Below are 20,898 nucleotides of genomic sequence, written 5' to 3'. Positions count from 1 at the left end.
GGACAAGGGGCAAGGGGTTCAAACTTAAGCAGGGGAAGTTCAGGTTAGATATAAGGAAGAAGTTCTTTACTGCGAGGCTGGTGAGGTACTGGCACAGGGTGCCCAAAGAAGTGGTAAATCACTGCCAGTGCTGAAGGCCAGGTTGGACAGAGCCTTGGGTGACACGTTCTGAGGTGTCCCTGCCCATGGCAGGCTGGAACTAGAGGATCTTAAGGTCCTTTCCAACCCAAATCATTCTATGATTCTATATTCAGTTTAAAGTGCATTTCCTTTCTCAAGACCAATGCAGACTTAGAATCATAGTACAGTTAGGGTTGGAAAGGACCTTAAGATTATCTAGTTCCAACCCACCTGCCATGGGCAAGGACACCAAAAATTTAAAAAGAAAAAAAGCAGTCCCCCACTACCGCAAATTATGCAGTCAAGTTTCCCACATTTGGGGAAATCACAGGGGTCAGCACACCTGGAGTGCAAGGGATGAGCCTCGCCCTGGGAAAACCACCTGCTTGATCATGTTGTCTCCCCTGCCACGTAAGTATGATCTCCTTCTATGATCTCCTTTAAGCATTGCCTAAATTTTTTTGCTTGTTCTGAATTAACTTCTGAAACCGTGCAGATCTAAGGAAAAAAAAAATTTCCATGAAGGGGAAAATGTAAATGTCTAGCACTACCAGTTAAAAAAAAAACCACACAGTAATCTCAGATCTTCTGTGAGAGGGACAAGGGAGCTGAGTAATTAGCAGCATCTGTTGCTTGTAGAGTATGCTGTTCCTGAAAAATAAATCATTTCCTCCTCAGGCATCTTTAGGAAGTCTTTCATATTGACTTTGAGACAAAAAGACAACAATTAAGACTGCAGGGAATCTCCTCTCCAGGCAACTGACAAGAGGCACAGATAACTTCAGAGAACACAACATGCAAACATGTTTGGTACAGTGAAGAATTCACCTTGCACTTCTCAGTAATTAAGACTGCATACTCGCACCCTAAACACTAGTTTGAGTTTGTGGGAAATAAATGCCTGTTAAATTGGATTAAACAAATTGGATGAATTCAGACCTAATCTGCTTTACAATTCTCAGGATGGAAAGACATAGCTACTGATTTTAGATCATAAGAAAATTCAACAGCTTGTGAAGAAATTCTGTATTTAGAAGTGGTGAATGCTCTATCCCTGGCAGTGTTCAAGGCCAGGCTGGACAGAGCCTTGGGTGGCATGGTCTAGTGTGAGACATCCCTGCTCATGGCAGGGGCTTGGAATTAGATGATCTTAAGGTCTTTTTGAACCCAAACCATTCTAGATTCTATGAAGCATGTACTTCAGCAAGTGCACCCTTGCACATCTCAGTCAAGAATACTATTATTTAAAATAACTCGATTTTGACAATACTAACAGACCATGTTTAACAAGCCTCACATTTCAGCGATTGTGTTTTTACAATAAATGACATTTAAAATTGCAATATTTACCTTCCAGAGTAATACAGTCCATAGTGAAAGCTCTGGCCAGCTGGGTAGACACTTCCATGCTACGACAAATTAAAGTCTTTCCAAAAACATGTTTGAAAGCTTTGTCAAATCTTGGATTGTATCTCAGTTTACTGATCATAGGAATGGCATCCTGAAACGACAGTGATTTTAATAAGAAGAGCATACTGATACAAATGTGGCATATGTATTGCAACTGGTTCATATATCAGTATTCAAGAGATCCCTGGAAAAAACGAACTACTACCAAGAGTAAAAATGGAATACACTCTAGCCTGAAAGTTTAGCATAGCATATTCACTGAATTGGCTTCACAGTCAATAATCTTCTCAAATGAAGACTTCTGGGGCTGTGCGTATCTTTATATACATACAAGATGTCAAACCCTGATCTCAAAAGCACAATAGTGTGAATGATACGTTGGAAAAAAAACAGCTGTCAGTCGGTAGAAGGATGACACACTGACTGAACATTCCCAAGAAACACAAATACTCTATGGAAATCAAGTGCAAGATTTGGCAATTTTAGCATTTAATGGTAGGCTTGAGCCTTAAGTCGACCAAGAGTGTGTCGTGAATCTCATCCAAGGATTGAGCAATCCAATCAATTGCTACTGAGACAATTCAGTAAGGATCACAAATTGGCAGTAAAAATGCTTCCCACTAAAGAAATTATTCCTTTCTGTACAGGGCAGGACACAAACATTAACATAGTTTTCCTAGGAAAGCCCTTCAAAAAATAAGCACACTACAAGTATGCTTGTTTCCTATTTTTTTCTTGTATTTATATGAGGGGAAAAAAAAAATCTATTTTAAAGATCTCATTCTATCATGAATATTGAAGGAAGCAGCCAACATTTACACAACTCACTGCTAAAGCTTCAAGTAAGAGCAGGTATTTTCTTGAAATTATTTCAGAACTACTTTTAAATGGTTGTCACTGAAGGTTTATTTATGTATTTTTAAATCTAAGAAACCCCAACTCATTTTCAGTAGCTTTGAGAAACTGTCCATAATTGTAACACCTAATATGGCTCTTCAGCTTTTGCCTGTGGCAGAAGGCTACAATAAAATTCTACCACTTTTTAGTATAATTTATTTACGTATAAAGGTGAAGTTAAACTTTGAAGAGCAAATACCTGGTAAGAAAGTATTTTCCTATAACAGAGGTGTTTTTTTTTACGTTGAGAAGCATACATTAGAAGTATTTTATTACAGACATTCACCAGCAAAGCAACTGGTGGGCAATACGCAATACACACAATTCCAAACATCAGGCTTTGTAATTCTCAGGTAGAGGAAGGTTTGAAAGGAACTCAAACTCACATTAGTCTCAGGATAAGCAGTATCTCTCACATCTAGCTTGTTCAGAGGGAGGAAAGTAACTTCTCCAGGAAGGTTCATTTTGTTAAATTCCATTAGGATCTTTGTACTGACCTCATCAGAATCCACAATGTGATAAAACAACCTAATTAAGAAGCCCAACAAATTAGCAAAACTTTAATGTGCTGAAAGCACTAATATATTTCTGTGGGAAGAGGAAGCATACAGGTACCAGCAAGTAACAAATATAAAGCTTTATTCCATTTTCTCTCTGAGTCCGTGCCTTAGAATAAGCAAGCGGATGAACTCTATTCACTGTCATTAAAATGCGATCAGCCAAGAATTTCACACTCCACCCTCCAGTCACAAAAGCAGTTCAGTATGCATACAGAATCTGGGTGCACAGCCTTTTTTGGCTCCAATGCAACCCTTGTGTCAATATACAATATTCATCCCTCTCTTCGTGGATTTAGAGAGTTTGCATCTTATGCCTCTCTACACCATTAACAGAGACCACATCTACCTTCCAGTGAATGACTGGGACTAGAAGAGGGATTGAAAGAAGCTACCTTTCTTTTGCAAGCTGAGCTACAATTTATTACTGCTTTTTGTAAACTGTGGGGCACAAGAGGATGTAGAGAATCATGAAGCACTTTGAAGAGACACCTTAATTCATGCAGACACAGATGAGGGACATAGAAGACGGACAGCATTTCAAATTGCAGTAGCATCAGCATTTCTATGTAATAGTTTGCAAGAACATGTCACCTCTGTCCTCTTACCTGCCCTTATGCCACTGTCTACATTTCATTAAAGCAAGAATTTGTATGACTACTCATGAATTAGAACAAGGGACTGATCACTCAAAAAGACAATTTATATTAATCTGAAGTGTCAAACGCTGCAGGAAGTGATGGATTGCCCATCAGGCACTTACTTCTGGAACACATATTACATGCAGACTCATTGACACTCAAAGTCTTTTCAGATAGCTTTTAAATAGCAGGTTGACAGTTAAGAGACCATTCACATCCATGAGATTTTCTACTGTAAGCGAAATAATTCTTACTGACTGTTAACAATTAAAACATTAGGACTGCTTACTGTTGAATTCATCTCACTGGAAGATGCCACCCATTTTATTCAATATGGCTCAGCCTCACCATCAGTCCTTCGGGGAAGTTTCTGGGAAGTGTCAGGAATGTGGGTCTGGGGCCTTTTTTTAAGGGTCTTTGTTTTACTTTGATGTAGGTATTGGGTTTTTCTTTAAACAAGATCAAGAGCAGCTAGACTCATTTTTGAATAGGCAGAATTCTTCCTAGTTCCTTCTCAGAGAAGTAGCAGTACAGTCATGCTATACAGAAGGCACTTTAACCAAAACCGGACAAGAGCTCAAATTCAAAAGACTAAAAATGTCAGTAGCAACTGGCACCAATAACTGTCACACAGCAGCTGCTTTATCTTAAGTTTTACTTATGAGCACAAATACCTGTTCCCTGCAGTAACTTCAACACAGGTGTAGAAAGCTGGTTCACATTCAAAGTTATTCATCACAATGCCATGATAGCCATTTAGAACATGCTGGTTTATGCCTTTTCGACGAAAGTGCTCCAAAACTTTGTTTATGCTGTCTATCCCATTCAGAATGGCCTGTTAAAATACAACTCATTACTGTAATGCAATTAAGAGATGTAGAAGTAATGTCCATTTTACCTTTAACTTTGTCAAAGTTCTAGCCTGCTTTTTGTCAGGTTTCTGCTAACTAACCTATAGCTCTAATGGAAGATACTTCAATATGGAAGATACTTTCAGTATCAGCCTACCATTTTCATGGCCTTTTTTTTTTTTTCCTTTAAGCAAAAAGGAATCAAAAGTACATGTTCCTCATTTTTGGCTCTCTCCTCAATGACCCTGATCTTACAAAACTAATTTCCAAGGAGTTCTAGAGCTACAAATATTTGAAGAATTCCACTCACAAATATAATTTGTCCATCTTAAATATGACATTAAGACCACAGCCAAAAGAAATAACTGTCATTTCAGATATGACTATGACTTGTCCTTTGAGAAGAAAAGTTTCCACAAGGAATTCTCAAATACATGGGATATTACCTTTCCTGTTGCTGCTCTGAGAAGCTGCTGTTTCTTTTCTAAATCCTCTCGCTTTGCAGCAAGAGCTTGTTGCTCTGCATTCTCTTCTCTCCACAGATAGCTACAGAACAAAAAAAAATAAAACATTTTAAGTGTGAATGAAGTCTGAAGGTTTTTTTACTATTATTATTCTCAAAGACTGCTAATCTAAGGGGAATGAGAAGTGCAGGAGTTCATACATGGCCAGATTTCAAAAACATACCTACACGCCATGTTAACAACTACACAGTTGGGATCCTTCACATTAAGTGAGATTCACACATATTTCAATTAGTTACTAACTTTCTTTCACTCTGTAGTTCATCCTTTTTATTTTTCACTTCATAGTATTTTCTGTCCAGCTCTTCAACACGCGCCTTCACTTCGTTAAGATCCTGGTCCAGTTTCTAATACAAAGAACAGAACAGTATGAAACTACAACTCGCTCTGCTCAAAAAACTCTTTCTTTTATTCAATACTAAATTACTACTGAAAATTCAGAAACAATTCCTACAAATGTCTTAACCAATTTACAAGAAACTTAAAAACCACTAAGAATAAATATATCTTTGTAAGGAAGTAGTAACAAGATGACATTATAAAGCAGACTGCAAGACAGGTACTAAGTTGAACTGTGCCTGTGGCTATATACAGGGAAATGTCTCAGTTATGGTAAGGAACTAACTCCAAACAGTAACTATCACACACATAACTGTAATCATGCTCTAAAGTATGAGTAGCACTCATCTGTTTTCATAGCTGTCTGTATACAAAAGGACTAGCTGTGTTCTCAAAGCATAGCCAAGTTTTTCCAACATAACTTTCCAAGCTCTCATGCAAGACACCTCCCCTTTGAACACCGAAAGTTCTACAACTCTTCGCCTAATTGACCTTCCTTATGCAGAAAAAGAAAATCAAGATATGCTTTTAGCAGGAATCAAAGGCCTCTTCTAATTTAACCTCTTCAATTCTACAGAACTCCTGTTGAGCAGTACAATACAATTACTGTGCCAGTATTAAATGCCATTTCTTTTATTCACCAACTCAGCAAATCATTACTTTGCTAATCCAAACAGTATCTTAATAGAACATCACTGTCTTTGTACAACTACATTCCTAGACCATCAGGCTGATCCTCCATTTTGGCAGATGTATTACACAAAGACCAAGAACACTGTCTCTCAGCACAATATAACAGCACTGGCACTGGAGCTCTCCCACCATAAGTGCAGGAGTTTTCACTCCTGTAGCTCCAAGCAGGAGTGATATTTTTGGATTATATTGCTCTATTTCCAGTGCAAGAGCTGTTTCTGAATAAAAATTCACATCTAAAAGTTACACAGATAATACTTAGACAGATGAATCTTCTAATATGGATAGGGATGCAACTTCTAAAGAGCCACAGTCGTGCAAGGATGCAGTGTCTACAGCACAGTTTAACAGATCTTCTGTTCAGGGAAAATTACAGAGAGGAGTGAAAACAACCAATACAGACGACACTTCAGGGTAAATACCAGAAAAAGTCAATACAGAGTAGTGGGATGCAGTGCTAAAGGGAGTTTAGCATTTATCTGCAGATGACTTCACTTTCTAAAAGATTACACCCAACCAAAAATCTCAAATTCCCTATAAACTGGCACTAAAATCTCACCGTCCAAGATAAGATAGAGCATTTAACCTTTCTTTCAAAAATACTGACAATAAGCTAACTTACGCTGTACTGTTCCAAGTTTTTCTCCTTGTTTGCCTCTGTATCCTCTAAATCTTTGTGTATAGCTGCAATCTGCCGCTTTTTGTCATTGATGGCTTGATCTAAAGACTTTAGTTCTTTCTTTATCCACTTATCCCTTTCTTCTTTGGAAGTAAACTGGCTTCCTCGACCTTGTTTTGCATAAAGGTCTGTTCTTTCCTGCGTAGCCTGTGCAAGTCTATTTTGAGAAGGGAAAGACATGCTGTATTATAGAGAAATCATGAATTTAAGAGCAAGCATTAAGAATTACCATAAGAATTTTCAAGAAGTGTCAAACCAGGCTCTAAAATTTAAGCCCCAAATCATTAACAAAAGGATCACATTATAAACCATAAAATTATCCAGAAGACTTCACAAAACAGGAAGCCCACAAGAGCGGTTAAGCTTAAAAGTTAATGTCAGCAAACACCATTCCTCCGCAACCATAAAGGTAGCTTTTTACAGACCACCTCAGCCAACATCCTCAGGCAACAAGTACAACTCTGAGTTAACTGCACATATGCATAGTATAGACAGTATCTTTAAAACATGCTTTGACTCCCCACTGTAGAATGCTACAGACCTCGCAATTCCCCTCTCTTCTCTTTCTTTTACACTGTTGAATTTTGGCTCGGTTTCTGCTAATTCTTTCTGCTTCTCCTCAATTTTCTCCAGAAGCTTTTGCCTCTCTTTTAACAGTCTTTTCTGAAAGTCAAAAAAAGCAGTATTTAAAGTTAGGCAGTTATCAGGAACTGTACTGTTAAATTCACACTTCTAAAGAATAACTGTGAGATGCCAATGCTTCTCTGATGCTACACTGTTTCAATGTGTAGCAGAAGTGAATTCAGTTCTAATCAGGACAGTAAAGAGGGATGAAACGAAGCATTCTCAAGAAGCTAAACTACACAAGCAAGGAAGGTCTGTATGGGCCAAACAACCAAGTTTAAATTAGTTCTACAAACAAAACCCTCCTTGCATCACTTAAGATCAAAAAAATTAAAGGTGTTTTATTTTGCAACATGCAGGGTGATAAATAAAGGATCAAAACACAGGAGTCTATGTTTACATCCCCCAGGAGCACACTAAGGACATCATAAAAAATAAGATATCTGTGCAGCAAACCTTGGAAGATAATGAAAGGCAGCAGTCTAAAACCAAATCTTAAACGTACAAGTATGCTACCTCATGCCAATAGCATTTTAAGACTTCATTGCTGTTACGTACTCTTTGTTCACTGTTGCCAGCTAATTCATCCTGCAGGTCTTTAGCCTTCAGCTCTAATTTAGTCCTCTGTTTAATCTGTTCCTGTCTTTCAGCACTAAGTTGTTCTTTCTCTTCTTTCATTGCCGAAATCTTTGTCTTCAGTTCTCGAACTTGCCGTTCTATTTCCTAGGCAAAGTATGTAGTGTATTAAACACGCTTCAGGATCAACAAACCCCACAAGATTGTTATTAATTAGATCAAGATCCATTAAAAGTGTGATGAAAACACAAAATAGAACTTAACATGGCTTTAGACCACCTCCACCACCCTCAAGAAAACCCACAAAGCAAAACACACCCCTGAAGAGCCCTTGTTATAAGTATTCTTACCTCCATTTTATCTCTAGCATCTTGCTGTGCATCTCTCAGCTGCCTGGATTTCTCTCCACTTGTCTCTCGTTTGGCAGACAGCTGTATGGAAATATCACCAATAGCTTAAGTAACAAGATTCTGGCTTAGTAGTAGTTCCAGGAAGAATATGATTTGTTAAATTAGTGAATACTGACAGGATTCTACCACGGAATGCAAAGAAAAGTGTCAAAAAGCAAATCAACAGCTCATGTTGTATTTCATATTAGACAAGCTATATCACCTCATCGAGCTTAGCTCGAGTTTCATTCAGCTCCTGATTATAAATGGTGTATTCCAATGCTCTCCTCATTTTATCCCATTTCTGGTACTGTGCCAGCTCTTCTTTCTCCTCTTCTAGGGTATGCAGTCGCTCTTCAATGTATTTCAACAACTCGTTGATCTTTTCTCGCTTGCCCTCTTTAGAAAAGATTACAAGACTGCAGTTCAGTAACACTGAACACATTCCCATGCCTTTAGAGCTAGTGAATTTCCATCAATGATTATTTGTCAACAGTTATGAAATTTGAAAAGGAGAACCCATGTCCAGAAGTTCTCCAAAAAAGCATCCCAACAGCAGAACTGCTAATACTAGTTATGTAAAGCACATACGCAAGCGTGTACTCTCTTGGCTCAGGCACTTAAAATGATTATAGATTATATTACATAAACTTCAGTGTTTGCCTAGCTGATTTTTGGATCACTGCTAGGTGGTATCACTTGTGTGCTGTGAACAGTACAAGTATCTCTATTACCTCTGCTAAAACGTTTTAGTAATAAGAGCACACACAAAGTCACTTATTAAACCTTTATAGATAACATACCAGAAGTAAAACCTATCTAGCAATTAGCTTTACTGAAAAAGCCATAAACCTTTAGAGTCAACATAATTACTGTGGCATAAAACATTCATTTATTAAACAATTTTTACCTGTTTCTTTCATTAGTGAAATACTCTCTTCTTTGCGCTCATCATACACTCTTGTACCAGCTACTTCTCTTAGTAACTTCAGTCTTTGAGAGTCAGGCGCTGTGGCCATCTGGTTGATCTGAAAATTCAAGATCAATGATTTCAATAGCCTGCTCTAGATGTATGGCTAACCACAAGAGCTGAAAGACTGCACTTTTTTTGCTGTGCCTGCTTGCCTGAGGTTTTGGCAGAAGGTTCAGATATCTAGTATATACTATACTGCTTTTCTTTTGAGGCAATTACTTTAGGATAGCAATTACTCTGCTTATAATGAATTTTGTTGGGCTTCAAATGCTACCAGTTACTGATAAAATTCAAGATACTAGTGTTAATATACATTGTAGAGGTCATTGCCCACTCAAAACTATGCATGAAGAAACTCGAGTTTGGGCTTTTAAGTCCTGGTGCTAAACCAAATAGTTTAAATGCCTCCATAAACCCACAACAAAACATAAGGGTTATAAATCTTGAGACAATTCAGGCCATGAAACACTCATTAATCCAACATTAAATCAGTCATACAATTAAACCCAATGAAAAACTCACTTCCCTTCATCACAATTTCAGTGGTTGCATCCTTTTGTAGGAAGGTAACTGTTTCTAATTTTTATTATATTAAAGCCAGTATGTGTATCGTGGAAGTAAGAGTCATATGCATCAATCCCCACTACATTCATATGACTTCCAGCTGAAGTTCTCTTCCAAATACACAAGTTCAGACGACTAGGAAAATTTATCCTGATAAACATCTGAGAGACTGTACTGCTGGGTCAGCATCTCTGCCATCAAGTACTCCTCAAATCTCCTTCATTCCCCCTTGAAGTATGCCTTTCAGTAATCTTTCAAAGCTGACAGTTATCAGTGGCTCCATGGTGTCCCACCCTGTGTGTCCGTTGTCTCCAGAACTTTGTTCTTTGAAAGCCTTGGTAAGCTACTTGGGTCTTGAAGACAAGGCCATGCTGTGAGCCCATTCCCTACTGTGTTTTCACTTTTGGTACTTCCAAATATATACTTCCATTCATCCTCCACTGACAGCATTTTTAGCCTCTTAGAATTTTCTTCAATTACTTTATTGCCCCATCTTAAGGCCCAGAAATCTATGGATTTACACTGAAATAGTGATAGAAATTAAGGTTTTTATTCAAGTATACAGAAAATCATGAGACTGCAAAGATTACCATTGAAAGAACATTGTTCTAAACATCAACATTACAGACATTAAAACTTTTTTTTTCTTAAAAAGGACAAACTATTAAAACACTAATATTTTCAAAAGCAGCATCTACAAGAACCACTTCAAACTAAAACAGACTTAGGTTTTGGTTTAGCTCTGCAATAACAGAACTAAGTCTGGCATTCAGGAAACAGGATATTCTTGACAGCAATTTCTTCCACTTTGTGAAGAAGAATCTTACCTTTCCTTGTTTGACAATATAGTAGGGATTACTGCGAGAAAATCCAGCACTTTCAAGAAGATTCATTACATCATTTTTCCTGAAATGTTATTGTGAAACTATTAAAAACACTCATGGTAAAAGTGAGAGCTGTAAAAATTCAGTATCACAACTAAAAACTATCACAACTATCCAACACATGCTATAATCACTTTATGTAATGAATGCTCTGTTTGAAGAAGCTTCTTTACTTGATAATAGATAATTCAAAAATTAAATGAGAGAACAAAAATGGAAAACTATCAAAAATACTATAGCATTAGAGAGATTAAGAAAGAAGCATCTTGAAGCAAAGGGGGGCAAATACAGGTAAAGATATCACATGGAAGGATAGGATATGAAGCAACCTGAAGTCTGGTAACTTTTCTATTTAAAAAAAGCCCTGAGAGAAATACTATATAAGCACTTATACATTATGTTGATAACTGGATTAAACTGTAAATTCAAAGCCTGCAGTCTACTGCACAAGGACTGATGTCTTTGCTGTCAAACTACCACTACTCAGTATTATACAACTGAATAAATTTATTTCAGGCTAGAGATGCAAGTGTTTGGTTTGACTAAAGAATTTCACAGAACTACTACTAGCTGCATTCAGCTAAGGAAAAGAAGTACCTACGTCACCATTTTCTTGTCTAAGAAATACTGGTCCTTCTTGGCTCCAATGACTCTGCGAAGTGACACTTCCTCTTTATCAATCTTAAGGAAACAAAACCCAGTAAATTAAACTGCTTGCAGTAAATTCGTATAACTAATCCAGAACATTTATGGCACTTTCTACCAAAATTGACTGAGACACTGGAACAGGTTGCCCAGGGAAGTTGTGAATGCTACATATCCTTGGCAGTGTTCAAGGCCAGGTTCGACAGAGCCTTGGGTGACATGGTCTAGAATGAGGCATCCCTGCCCATGGCAGCGGGGTTGGAGCTAAATAATCTTAAGGTCCTTTCCAACCGAAACCATTCTGATTCTATAAAAGCTGTTACTGTAACAAAGACTTCTGTAATCCTGAGATTACCAGAGTTTGAAATTATGGTCTACTTCCCAAGTATCATTTTCAACTTACCGGCAGCCTGTTGTCCGAATTGTCAAAAATAATTTCCACAAAGGCTGAAATAACACGAGGGCCTGTACCTTCCTATAAGGAAGGAGATATTTTGGTTAGATAATTTCTACCTTAGAAGGATTTTGAGCTCATTCACCTCCCCTTTTTCCTGACAACCTCACTGCCCCCTTTACATCCAAAGATTTGAGAGCCAAGAGCATCTATGTAAGATCCAATATCTATTTTTTATTTCTGAAAGTCCGGGCTACACATTCACCAGCATGCATTATCAGCTTAGTGTATTACTTTGTAATAAATACCCTTTTGCCAAAAGGAAACTAAAACTGTTTTAAGGATGCTTTTAAAATAATTGGCTTCAAACAGCCACAGCCCAACAACTTACCATTTTTGTAGTAACACTCAAATGCATTAGCTTATTCTTTACTCTTGGTGTTATACAGCTTCACTTACATGCAACAAAGCCAGTCTCTGCTCTGGGCGAAGATGACTAAACTCATCACTGAGGACAAACTGAATTGCTGTAATAAAATAGTAAAGAAACAGAAGATTTATTCTTTCCTTCAGGGAGACAAGCAGCAGTTTCTTTAACTCAAAACATACTGTTTTCCTGCTGTATAGTACAGTCATGACACTGCTAACATCTTACAATGTCACTTAATTAACTTTGTCACTCAGCCTGCTGCACACCAGAATTACTCTGTCTCATCGCCACCACTGCAACTGTTTTACTGCATAAGCTTTAACAATGCTGCCCAAGTAGGAATTCATGAGCTTTCCTCTACCAATATACAGCACACAGGCTAAAAATCTTGCTAAAATACTAAACACGTAACAATTTATAAAGACTACTATCACAAAGCTACCAACCTCTGACTGGCACCTTTGCTCCTCCACTGATGCACCACCCCCACAAAATCCCCTTCATAACATTATATTAAAAGGTTGCATAAACTGTGTCATACTGGTATGGAACCAGCTCAGAATTTAGCCACTAAGAATGTCTTGAGCAAATGCAAATATCACAATCAGCTTTCAAAGAGGGGTGACTTTTAGAATCCGTTCCCTCCTGTAAATACTTTTTGTCATTTGTAAGTCCTAGAAGGCCTGTAGTAAGAGAGGCCGAATACCAGGGAAAAAAAATGAAGGTAAGTATCAGACAAGTGCATTGACATCTGCCCGCAATCACTGCCAAATAACTACCAAGTTCAGGTGGAACATTTGGTAAACCAACTTCAGGCAAAACCAGAGAAACGTGGTAGCATCAGCACCCAAATGCGATTATATTAAGAAATCCATGCTCACCATAAAAGAAGTTGCTTTTCCCAGATCCATTTCTTCCCACTGAAAATTAAAACACAAAGTACAACCTCAAGTTGACATAGGTTAACATTGCTGCATTAAATGTTGCATATACATATTCAAGAACAGAACCCAACTATAATACAACCAATAAAAATTTCAAGGGAATGAGGCAAACTTAGTATGTGGATTACTTAGTCAGTGTCTGAGAACATGAGAGCAGCCCTTTCCCCACTCAAATACATTACAATGACTTACAAACTCCAACACTATTCCACAGTCAATCCTACTTACTCTCATCCTTTTCTTTTTAATACTGATCTTCTGGTGAGGTAAGAACAGTAGATCTAAATCAAATTCTTCTGGGCACTGCACCAATTCTTTATATTTAACCAAAGGAAAACACATGCCTTTTGTGAATTTCAGGTAGCTAATTCAGCAATGTTTTGTTTGGAAAAGTAAAAAAAAAGAAAGTAGTATTATTTCTATTTAAAAAACAAAGGCAGAAGAACACTGCACTACACTATATACAGTAATCAAGATATGTTTCAGCAGAGCTCAGTGTCTTATCTTTAAGATCAGAACCTACTGCGTTAATGTTTGAACTGCCTGCCTTCCAACAGTAATGAATATCCCAGACTTTTCATCCCTTCTTGCCTTCATGCCCTCTGGATTCACCTCATCCCCCAAAATACTTGGGATTGCTAGAAGGTCTTTAAAAAGGCAAAAAATAATAAAGCCAAATTTTTTTTTTACCTTTTAAAAACACAAATTCATGGATAAATTTAGCTCCTGCTGAAGTAACGTTATGAAATGGGACACTCCATTCAAGTCATAACCACTTTTTTCCACTCTCAGTGTAAATATTGACTACTAAGTTTTTTATGTCCAAAACTGACAGTTTCTGTAGTGTCAGCAGTCTCAAAGTTGCTGCACAATCACTAAAGTCAACGCAAATGAAAAGGCATGACAAGGCATCCACGGGGACAAAAAAAGGAAGGGGCTTGAGACTGGTGGACAACAACATACTGACAGATTAGGTGTTATTGACGAAGCAACACTTTCAAACTTATACTTTTTGACAGGCCACATTCCAGAAATTCATCCCTCCAAAGCTGGAAGAAAGAGGATCATCTTCTCTGTGGCCGTTTACAGTAGCCAGTGTGCTTGCTTATTAAAAATGATCATGCTTCCACACACATACACAAAGAATCCTGTACAAATTCTCTGCTGCTGTTCCGGCAAGGACAGCCTTTAAAGGGGGCCTAGCTGATAGGGATCTGCACATACGAAGGAGCCGATAAACCTCACTCAATTTCTGAGGAGTAAGACATATTATTGTCACCGTAAAAGCAAACGGTACCATTACTTTGCTTTGCGAGTGGAATATACCTTGTGACATGTTACAGGTAACTGTAAGGGAGTTTCTGAAATAGAAAATACAGTCAACAAATGTAGGTAGATTATTAAAAACTATAAAGGACTCTGATGTGAACATCATCTGAAAGAACAGTGCAGCTCCAGTTATGTTAAAAGTATCAAACTTACCAATGACATTGTGTTTTGAGCTGAATGGGTCCACAATGGTTTGGTCCCTGTAGCTTCGAAAGCCCTGAATGATCACCTAATGAGAAGAGAGTTATTTTAACAAAGTTCTCTCTGTTCTTGAAGCTTTGGAGTATAAGATTTTACAGAATATTTCCTGTCAATTGTACTCGATCTCTCCCACGCTTCCCACACACACTTCAACCTTCCAGCTCACCAGCAACTTGTATCATAAAACTTGCCCCTCACCTAAGTATCACTTTAGAGACAGATTTTTCTCCCCACATTACAAGAGATGCTGGTACTTTTCTAGGCCAAAGCACAGTGAAAGTTCCGAGAGTCTTTTTGTAACAAACCACACAAGAAAATACATTTGTATCAAATATTACATACAGGAAAGAAAGCTCCAATATAACAAATACTTACTCTAAAGGGTCAGATTTATAGTTAATTTTTATAATGCAATCCACACACAACGTGAGAATTCTATCTGCAAACTCTCCAAGCCGAGCAATTGCAGACTGCAATAATTATAGCAGACTCTAGTTATTTTATATGCAATACAATCTTATGTTGTTTTACTGAACAGCCTAAAGGGAAAAGTTAAAAAAGCAAAATATCTTGGTTCCACTGAATTCACTTCCTAAATGGACAAATACAAACCTACACAATTAACTTCAGGAGCCACAAAGCAAACTAGAAGCAGCATGTCAAATTCCAACTCTTCCATTACAAAGTGAACAAAGGAACATAGAAAGTACAGAATGACAATATCCTAATACTTGTGTGCTACGTAGCAGCAAAGTGGTCCAACATCCAGCACACACACTCAAGCATTAAGCAACCTTTTCCAAACATTAAAGCTGAAATACTATACAGCAGCTCTGCTCCACTTATTAACACATTAGCCACTTGAAACTTTTGATGTTTGCAGATCTCTCAGCAAGAACACTTACAAAAGGACTAGAGCCGAAATTTCATCATTGTCCTTCACCCAGCTCTTCCCCAAAAGAAGCAAGATATTGTCCAAATAATGCCAATGTTTCACCATGACAGCTATCATGAACTTGTTAGGAAGACAGCAAAGCATCTTACAAAATATTTCTTACTGCTGAAACTTAGAATATGAAATTATTTAGCCTTTGGTTTGTTTGTAAAGGTGTATGGTCCCATCTCCATTTTCTGTTTTCTTTCACATCTTCAAATATAGTCCATATTCCAGAAGATGAGCATTATACTTGGTACCTGAGAAGCACATACAAAAGAGCAAAAAGCCTAGAAGTAATACTGTACACATTAAAGCAAGCCTTTCCCCCCCTACTACAAAAGCCTGCATTAACTGCACACCTGAGCAACTTAAGAAACAAGTACCTTCAAATCACTGGCATAGGACTGGTAGCATGCTATAGAAGTGGTGGGGAAAAAATCCTGTGCATAAAGTTCAATAGACAAATGACTGGGAGAAGAAAGTGCCCTGATTTATTCACACCAAGTTCGGTCTTAAGTCCTTCTCCCATTATGTGAGAGCCCGTTATCAAGAATTACCACAGAAAACTCCTCTTACCACCTGTTTGTACTAATGGATTAAAACCATCTCAATACCAAATGAAAATGCCATGTCAGACAGCAAATCAAACACTGGAGTTCATAAAAATCGAAATGAAATAAACCTTAAAGACATTTACTAACTTTTAGTCAGACATCACAGGCCCATTCTCTTCCCAGGCAGCATGGCTTGTCAAAACCTCTTTGCAAGACTATTACTGGAATCTGAAGCTAAGTATATAGGTAGGCAGAAAACTACTAATCCTTGACCATCAAACATCAGACCTAAGCAACAGCAACTTTGGAAGAGTCTTCCAATATAACATCCTCCAATACCTTGCCTATCTAAACCTTTTTGAATTGCAACTGTCTGTGCTCCCCCTCTCCTTGGGCAAGACAGAGTTTTCATTTCAAACATGTACTAATCTAAATTCAAAGCACCCATACTGGGAGAATATCAGAGAGAACTAGCTACATAGGATTTGGAAAAGGCTGAGGTTCTGAATGACTTCTTTGCCTCGATCTTCACTTGCAAAGGCTCTAACCGCACCACCCAAGTCTTGGAAGGCAGATGCAGGGACTGTGAGAATGAAGACATTAGGCCCACCATAGGAGAGGATCTGGTTCGAGACCATCTTAAAAAACCTGAACATATACAAGACCACGGGACCTGATGAAATCCGTTTGTGGGTCCTGAAGGAGCTGGCGAATGAAGTTGCTGAGCCACTGGCCATCATATTTGAGAAATCATGGCAGTCAGGTGAGGTTCCTGACAATTGGAATAAGGGAAATATAACCCCCATTTTCAAGAAGGGGAAAATGGATGACCTGGGGAATTACAGACCAGTCAGTCTCACCTCTGTGCCTGGCAAAATCTTGGAGCAGATTCTCCTGGATGGCATGCTAAGGCACATGAGAAACAACAAGGTGCTTGGTGACAGCCAGCATGGCTTCACTAAGGGCAAATCCTGCCTGACCAATTTGGTAGCCTTCTATGATGGGGCTACAGAACTGATGGACAGGGGTAGAGCAGTTGATGTCATCTACCTGGACTTGTGCAAAGCATTCGACACTGTCCCACACAACATCCTTGTCTCTAAATTGGAGAGAAATCAATTTGATGGATGGACCACTCGGTGGATAAAGAACTGGCTGGATGGCAGCACGCAAAGAGTTGTGGTCAGTGGCTCAATGTCCAGCTGGAGACCAGTAACGAGTGGTGTCCCTCAGGGATCGGGGTTGGGACCAGTCTTGTTTGACATCTTTGTCGCTGACATGGACAGTGGGATTGAGTGCGCCCTCAGCAAGTTTGCTGATGACACCAAGCTGTGTGGTTCGGTTGATACCCTGGAGGGAAGGAATGCCATCCAGAGGGACCTCGACACACTTGTGAGGTGGGCTGATGCCAACCTCATGAAGTTTAACCAGGCCAAGTGCAAGGTCCTACACCTGGGTCGGAGCAATCCCAGGCACAGCTACAGGTTGGGCAGAGAAGAGATTCAGAGCAGCCCTGTGGAGAAATACTTGGGGATGGTGGTCGATGAGAAAATGAACAGGAGCCAGCTTCAGTGTGCACTCACAGCCCAGAAAGCCAACCATATCCCTGGCTGCATCAAAAGGAGCATGACCGGCAGGTTAAAGGAGGTGATCCTGCCCCTCTACTCTGCTCTTGTGAGACCTCACCTGGAGTACTGTGTGCAGTTCTGGTGTCCTCAACATAAAAAGGACGTGGAACTGTTGGAACAAGTCCAGAGGAGGGCCATGAGGATGATCAGGGGACTGGAGCACCTCCCATATAAAGATAGGCTGAGAAAGTTGGGGCTGTTCAGCCTGGAGAAGGCTGCGTGGAGACCTCATAGCAGCCTTCCAGTATCTGAAGGGGGCCTGTAAGGATGCTGGGGAGGGGCTCTTCATTAGGGACTGTAGTGATAGGACAACAGGTAATGGGTTCAAACTTAAACAGGGGAAGTTTAGATTGGCTATAAGGAGGAAATTCTTTCCTGTTAGGGTGGTGAGGCACTGGAATGGGTTGCCCAAGGAAGTTGTGAATGCTCCATCCCTGGCAGTGTTCAAGGCCAGGTTGGATGAAGCCTTGGGTGACATGGTTTAGTGTGAGCTGTCCCTGCCCATGGCAGGGGGGTTGGAACTTGATGATCTTACGGTCCTTTCCAACCCTAACTATTCTCTGATTCTATGATGTTGGAAGTCATTAAGGATTTCAGAATTTAATGGACCAAACTACAGAAAGTTTAAGACAATGTATGAACTGAAGACTATTCAGGCACTGTGGCTGTGAACAGAGACCCCATCTTCCTTAAACAGTCTGCCTCATCTCCAGATGATAGCAGCAATAGTAAACTCTGCCTCAGTACCAGGGGCTTTCAAAGGAAAAAGAGGAACAGCAAATCTCACTCAGGCCTTGCCACCAACTGCAGGCCTCTAGGCCACAGCAACTATGTTCACTTACTGTGATTTTTAAAAAATAATTAATAATAGTAATTAAAAAAAAAAGACCCAAACGCAGACCAACCGCTTTGGCAAACAACACTGCTTCCTGATAGACCAGATTTCAAGCGGGAAAATAGTCTCTAGTATTTTTATAGTTTACCTGTATGCTAAGAATATCCAGAATGGAATATTTCACCTCCTTTATTCTCATAAGAACCTGAAAATCTCTACAAAAAGGTAAACCCAACCCAATAAGGTCATTATTTCTTGGATACTTCTATAGAAGCACAAAGTTCTACTACTCACATACTCAGGCACCAAAAGTGTACGATACAGGGAGACTGACCATTTGAGCCTCTCAAAGTTTTTTCATAGATAGTTTCTCATTTCACCCACCCTATGTATTCTGAAGCCTCATAACATCTTTATTGCCTTGTATAGCCTCGGATTAAGACTTAAATAGTTTAAACTTTAACTTCAGAAATTATTTTGGGGAAGCAACAATATAAGGGATACTGGTAGAACTAAATTCACCCTTATCTACTTTGTTCTCATGTTCACACCTTCTTACACTGTCTTCTATAGCTCCCTGAACAGTACTGGTTACTGGCCACCTAAATTTCTTTTTTTCCAGATGAAACTTATGTCCCCTGTTCTGACATTATTTGGACTCTTTACTCTGATTCTATGTATCTTTACTACTACTTACTACTTTTGTGCAATTCAAACCTGAAAAACAAGAATTCTTATTCAAAGACTTTAATACAATGCATGCACCTGCAATGACAGAGTGATTTACTAAAACATGATCAAAAGGCATTTCAAACACTCCCTGGACAGCCAAACACTTGATGAAAACCAGATTTTTATGTAGAACACGCACTTTCAAACATGATACAGTATTCATCTTAATACAGTCACGGGCTGTCAGAAAGACAGGTCAATTTTGAGCCCACTGAGAAACAAGAATCCATGCATAGGCAATGGTACGAAAGCAGCCATAAAAATTCAACTACAGTATACCATGCAAGAATATACTATAGAAGTAACATTGATGATCACCTCAATCTCAAAAGCGGTTTGGAAGAGGTCCAGACAAGGACCTTCTTTCTAACTGAAAGATAGCTGCAGATTGCTCATCACAGACAAAATATAACAGGTTTTATGGTCCGTGCCCCGGGGCCTAAGGCATCACAAAGAGTAACTGTTGTTTCTCCTGGTGAAAGGGGCAGACAGAACCAGTTTTAATTTACACCCAAAACACAGACACGTTTCCTCAGTGAAACCACATACAGATACAAAACAAAGAAAAAAAAATTAAAAAAGAAAAAAAGAAAGAGATGGCACAAGTTTAACAGCTGAAAGACTGAAAAATGCCGCCGAAAGGCTTAGGAGAGCCCTTTGTCTACAAGCCCCACACTGGTAGGCGCCTCCCGACTTTAGGCCGCGGCCAGGACGACAGGGCTGCCCCGTCCAAAGGGCCAGGCAAAGCCCGCCAAGTCTTACAAGGGCCTCCCCCAACACCACTTCACACCTGCATTCACTGAAGCCAGCCGCGGGAACCGGCGGAGGCCGAGCACCCGCTAGCCTACACGGCGGGACTGTCCGGACTGGGCCGGGGATGCTTCCCCTCAGCAAGAACTGCGGTCCCGACCCACAGGACAGCGGCAAACCAAGCACAGGCCTTCGGGCCAGCCACCAACCAGCGGACCTCTTGCCGCGGGCCGGAACCCGGCTCTGCCGCTCCCCCCGAGGCTGAAGACCCCCTTAGCACCGCGCAGAGCAGGCCGGGCCAAACCCACCCAGCCGGGCCCAGGCCGCACCGCACAGGCGGGAGGCGTAGACCCCCCCGGCTTACCTGTTTGATGTACATGTCTGAGACGGATGGAGGAGGGGCCCGCCCTGGCGCCTCCTGCCGCCGTACGACCCACCCTCACCGTCTCTTCCCGGCACGAATACTCGGCGCGACCCCGGGTAGCCACCTCCTGTTACCCCCTCAAACTCCCCAGCACGGTGCCCCGCTCACCCCTCACGCAAACAAAATGGCGGCGGAGCCTCCCCCATCCCGACCTGGCGCGAACCATTCATCACCAGATGGAGGGGGAGATGAGGAGCAGAAAGCGCGCCCCTGCTCCGCCGGAGAAGGAACACCACAAAAGACAGAAGGAGTTCCCTTTCTCTCAGCTCCTAAAGTGCCTCATTGCCCTTTTAGAAAGCGCTGTGAAGCTGAGAAGGCGGATGACTGCGTCCTCTCGCAGTAGGGATCCCCCTAAGGAGCTGTGAAAAGTGGTT

General features: G+C 40.0%; 1 protein-coding gene and 1 non-coding gene across 5 annotated transcripts in view; both read right to left on the bottom strand.

Moving 5' to 3' along the window:
* Window positions 1–20,609, bottom strand: part of SMC3 (structural maintenance of chromosomes 3) — a 28,511-nt gene extending 7,902 nt beyond the window's left edge. The window contains exons 1-18 of one of the 4 annotated variants that reach the window (XM_057420981.1): window positions 20,465–20,609; window positions 14,617–14,692; window positions 13,072–13,110; window positions 12,220–12,287; window positions 11,770–11,841; window positions 11,323–11,402; window positions 10,665–10,743; window positions 9,211–9,328; window positions 8,524–8,699; window positions 8,262–8,342; window positions 7,894–8,058; window positions 7,253–7,374; window positions 6,655–6,868; window positions 5,244–5,347; window positions 4,923–5,022; window positions 4,300–4,460; window positions 2,814–2,955; window positions 1,471–1,621 (exon numbers count right to left, since the gene is read on the bottom strand). In XM_057420981.1, coding sequence (XP_057276964.1) covers window positions 1,471–1,621; window positions 2,814–2,955; window positions 4,300–4,460; window positions 4,923–5,022; window positions 5,244–5,347; window positions 6,655–6,868; window positions 7,253–7,374; window positions 7,894–8,058; window positions 8,262–8,342; window positions 8,524–8,699; window positions 9,211–9,328; window positions 10,665–10,743; window positions 11,323–11,402; window positions 11,770–11,841; window positions 12,220–12,287; window positions 13,072–13,110; window positions 14,617–14,692; window positions 20,465–20,479 — 1,963 coding nt within the window. In that variant the 5' untranslated portion in view covers window positions 20,480–20,609. Of the gene's footprint in view, window positions 1–1,470; window positions 1,622–2,813; window positions 2,956–4,299; window positions 4,461–4,922; window positions 5,023–5,243; window positions 5,348–6,654; window positions 6,869–7,252; window positions 7,375–7,893; window positions 8,059–8,261; window positions 8,343–8,523; window positions 8,700–9,210; window positions 9,329–10,664; window positions 10,744–11,322; window positions 11,403–11,769; window positions 11,842–12,219; window positions 12,288–13,071; window positions 13,111–14,616; window positions 14,693–20,464 lie in introns of those variants that run through there. The other 3 variants (XM_057420982.1, XM_057420983.1, XM_057420984.1) reach the window with 3 other exon arrangements.
* Window positions 382–539, bottom strand: LOC130605561 (U1 spliceosomal RNA). The gene has a single exon (XR_008973743.1). It is a non-coding gene; the product is annotated as a U1 spliceosomal RNA (small nuclear RNA).
* Window positions 20,610–20,898: the final 289 nt, after the last annotated feature.

This window comes from Pezoporus wallicus, unplaced genomic scaffold, assembly GCF_028554395.1.
Source record: "Pezoporus wallicus isolate ANWC-B61680 ecotype Strahan unplaced genomic scaffold, APGP_CSIRO_Pwel_v1 contig_3365, whole genome shotgun sequence".
NCBI lineage: Eukaryota > Metazoa > Chordata > Aves > Psittaciformes > Psittacidae > Pezoporus > Pezoporus wallicus.
The sequence above is the reverse complement of the archived record's forward strand: the minus strand, read 5'-3'. Positions and strand labels throughout refer to the sequence as shown.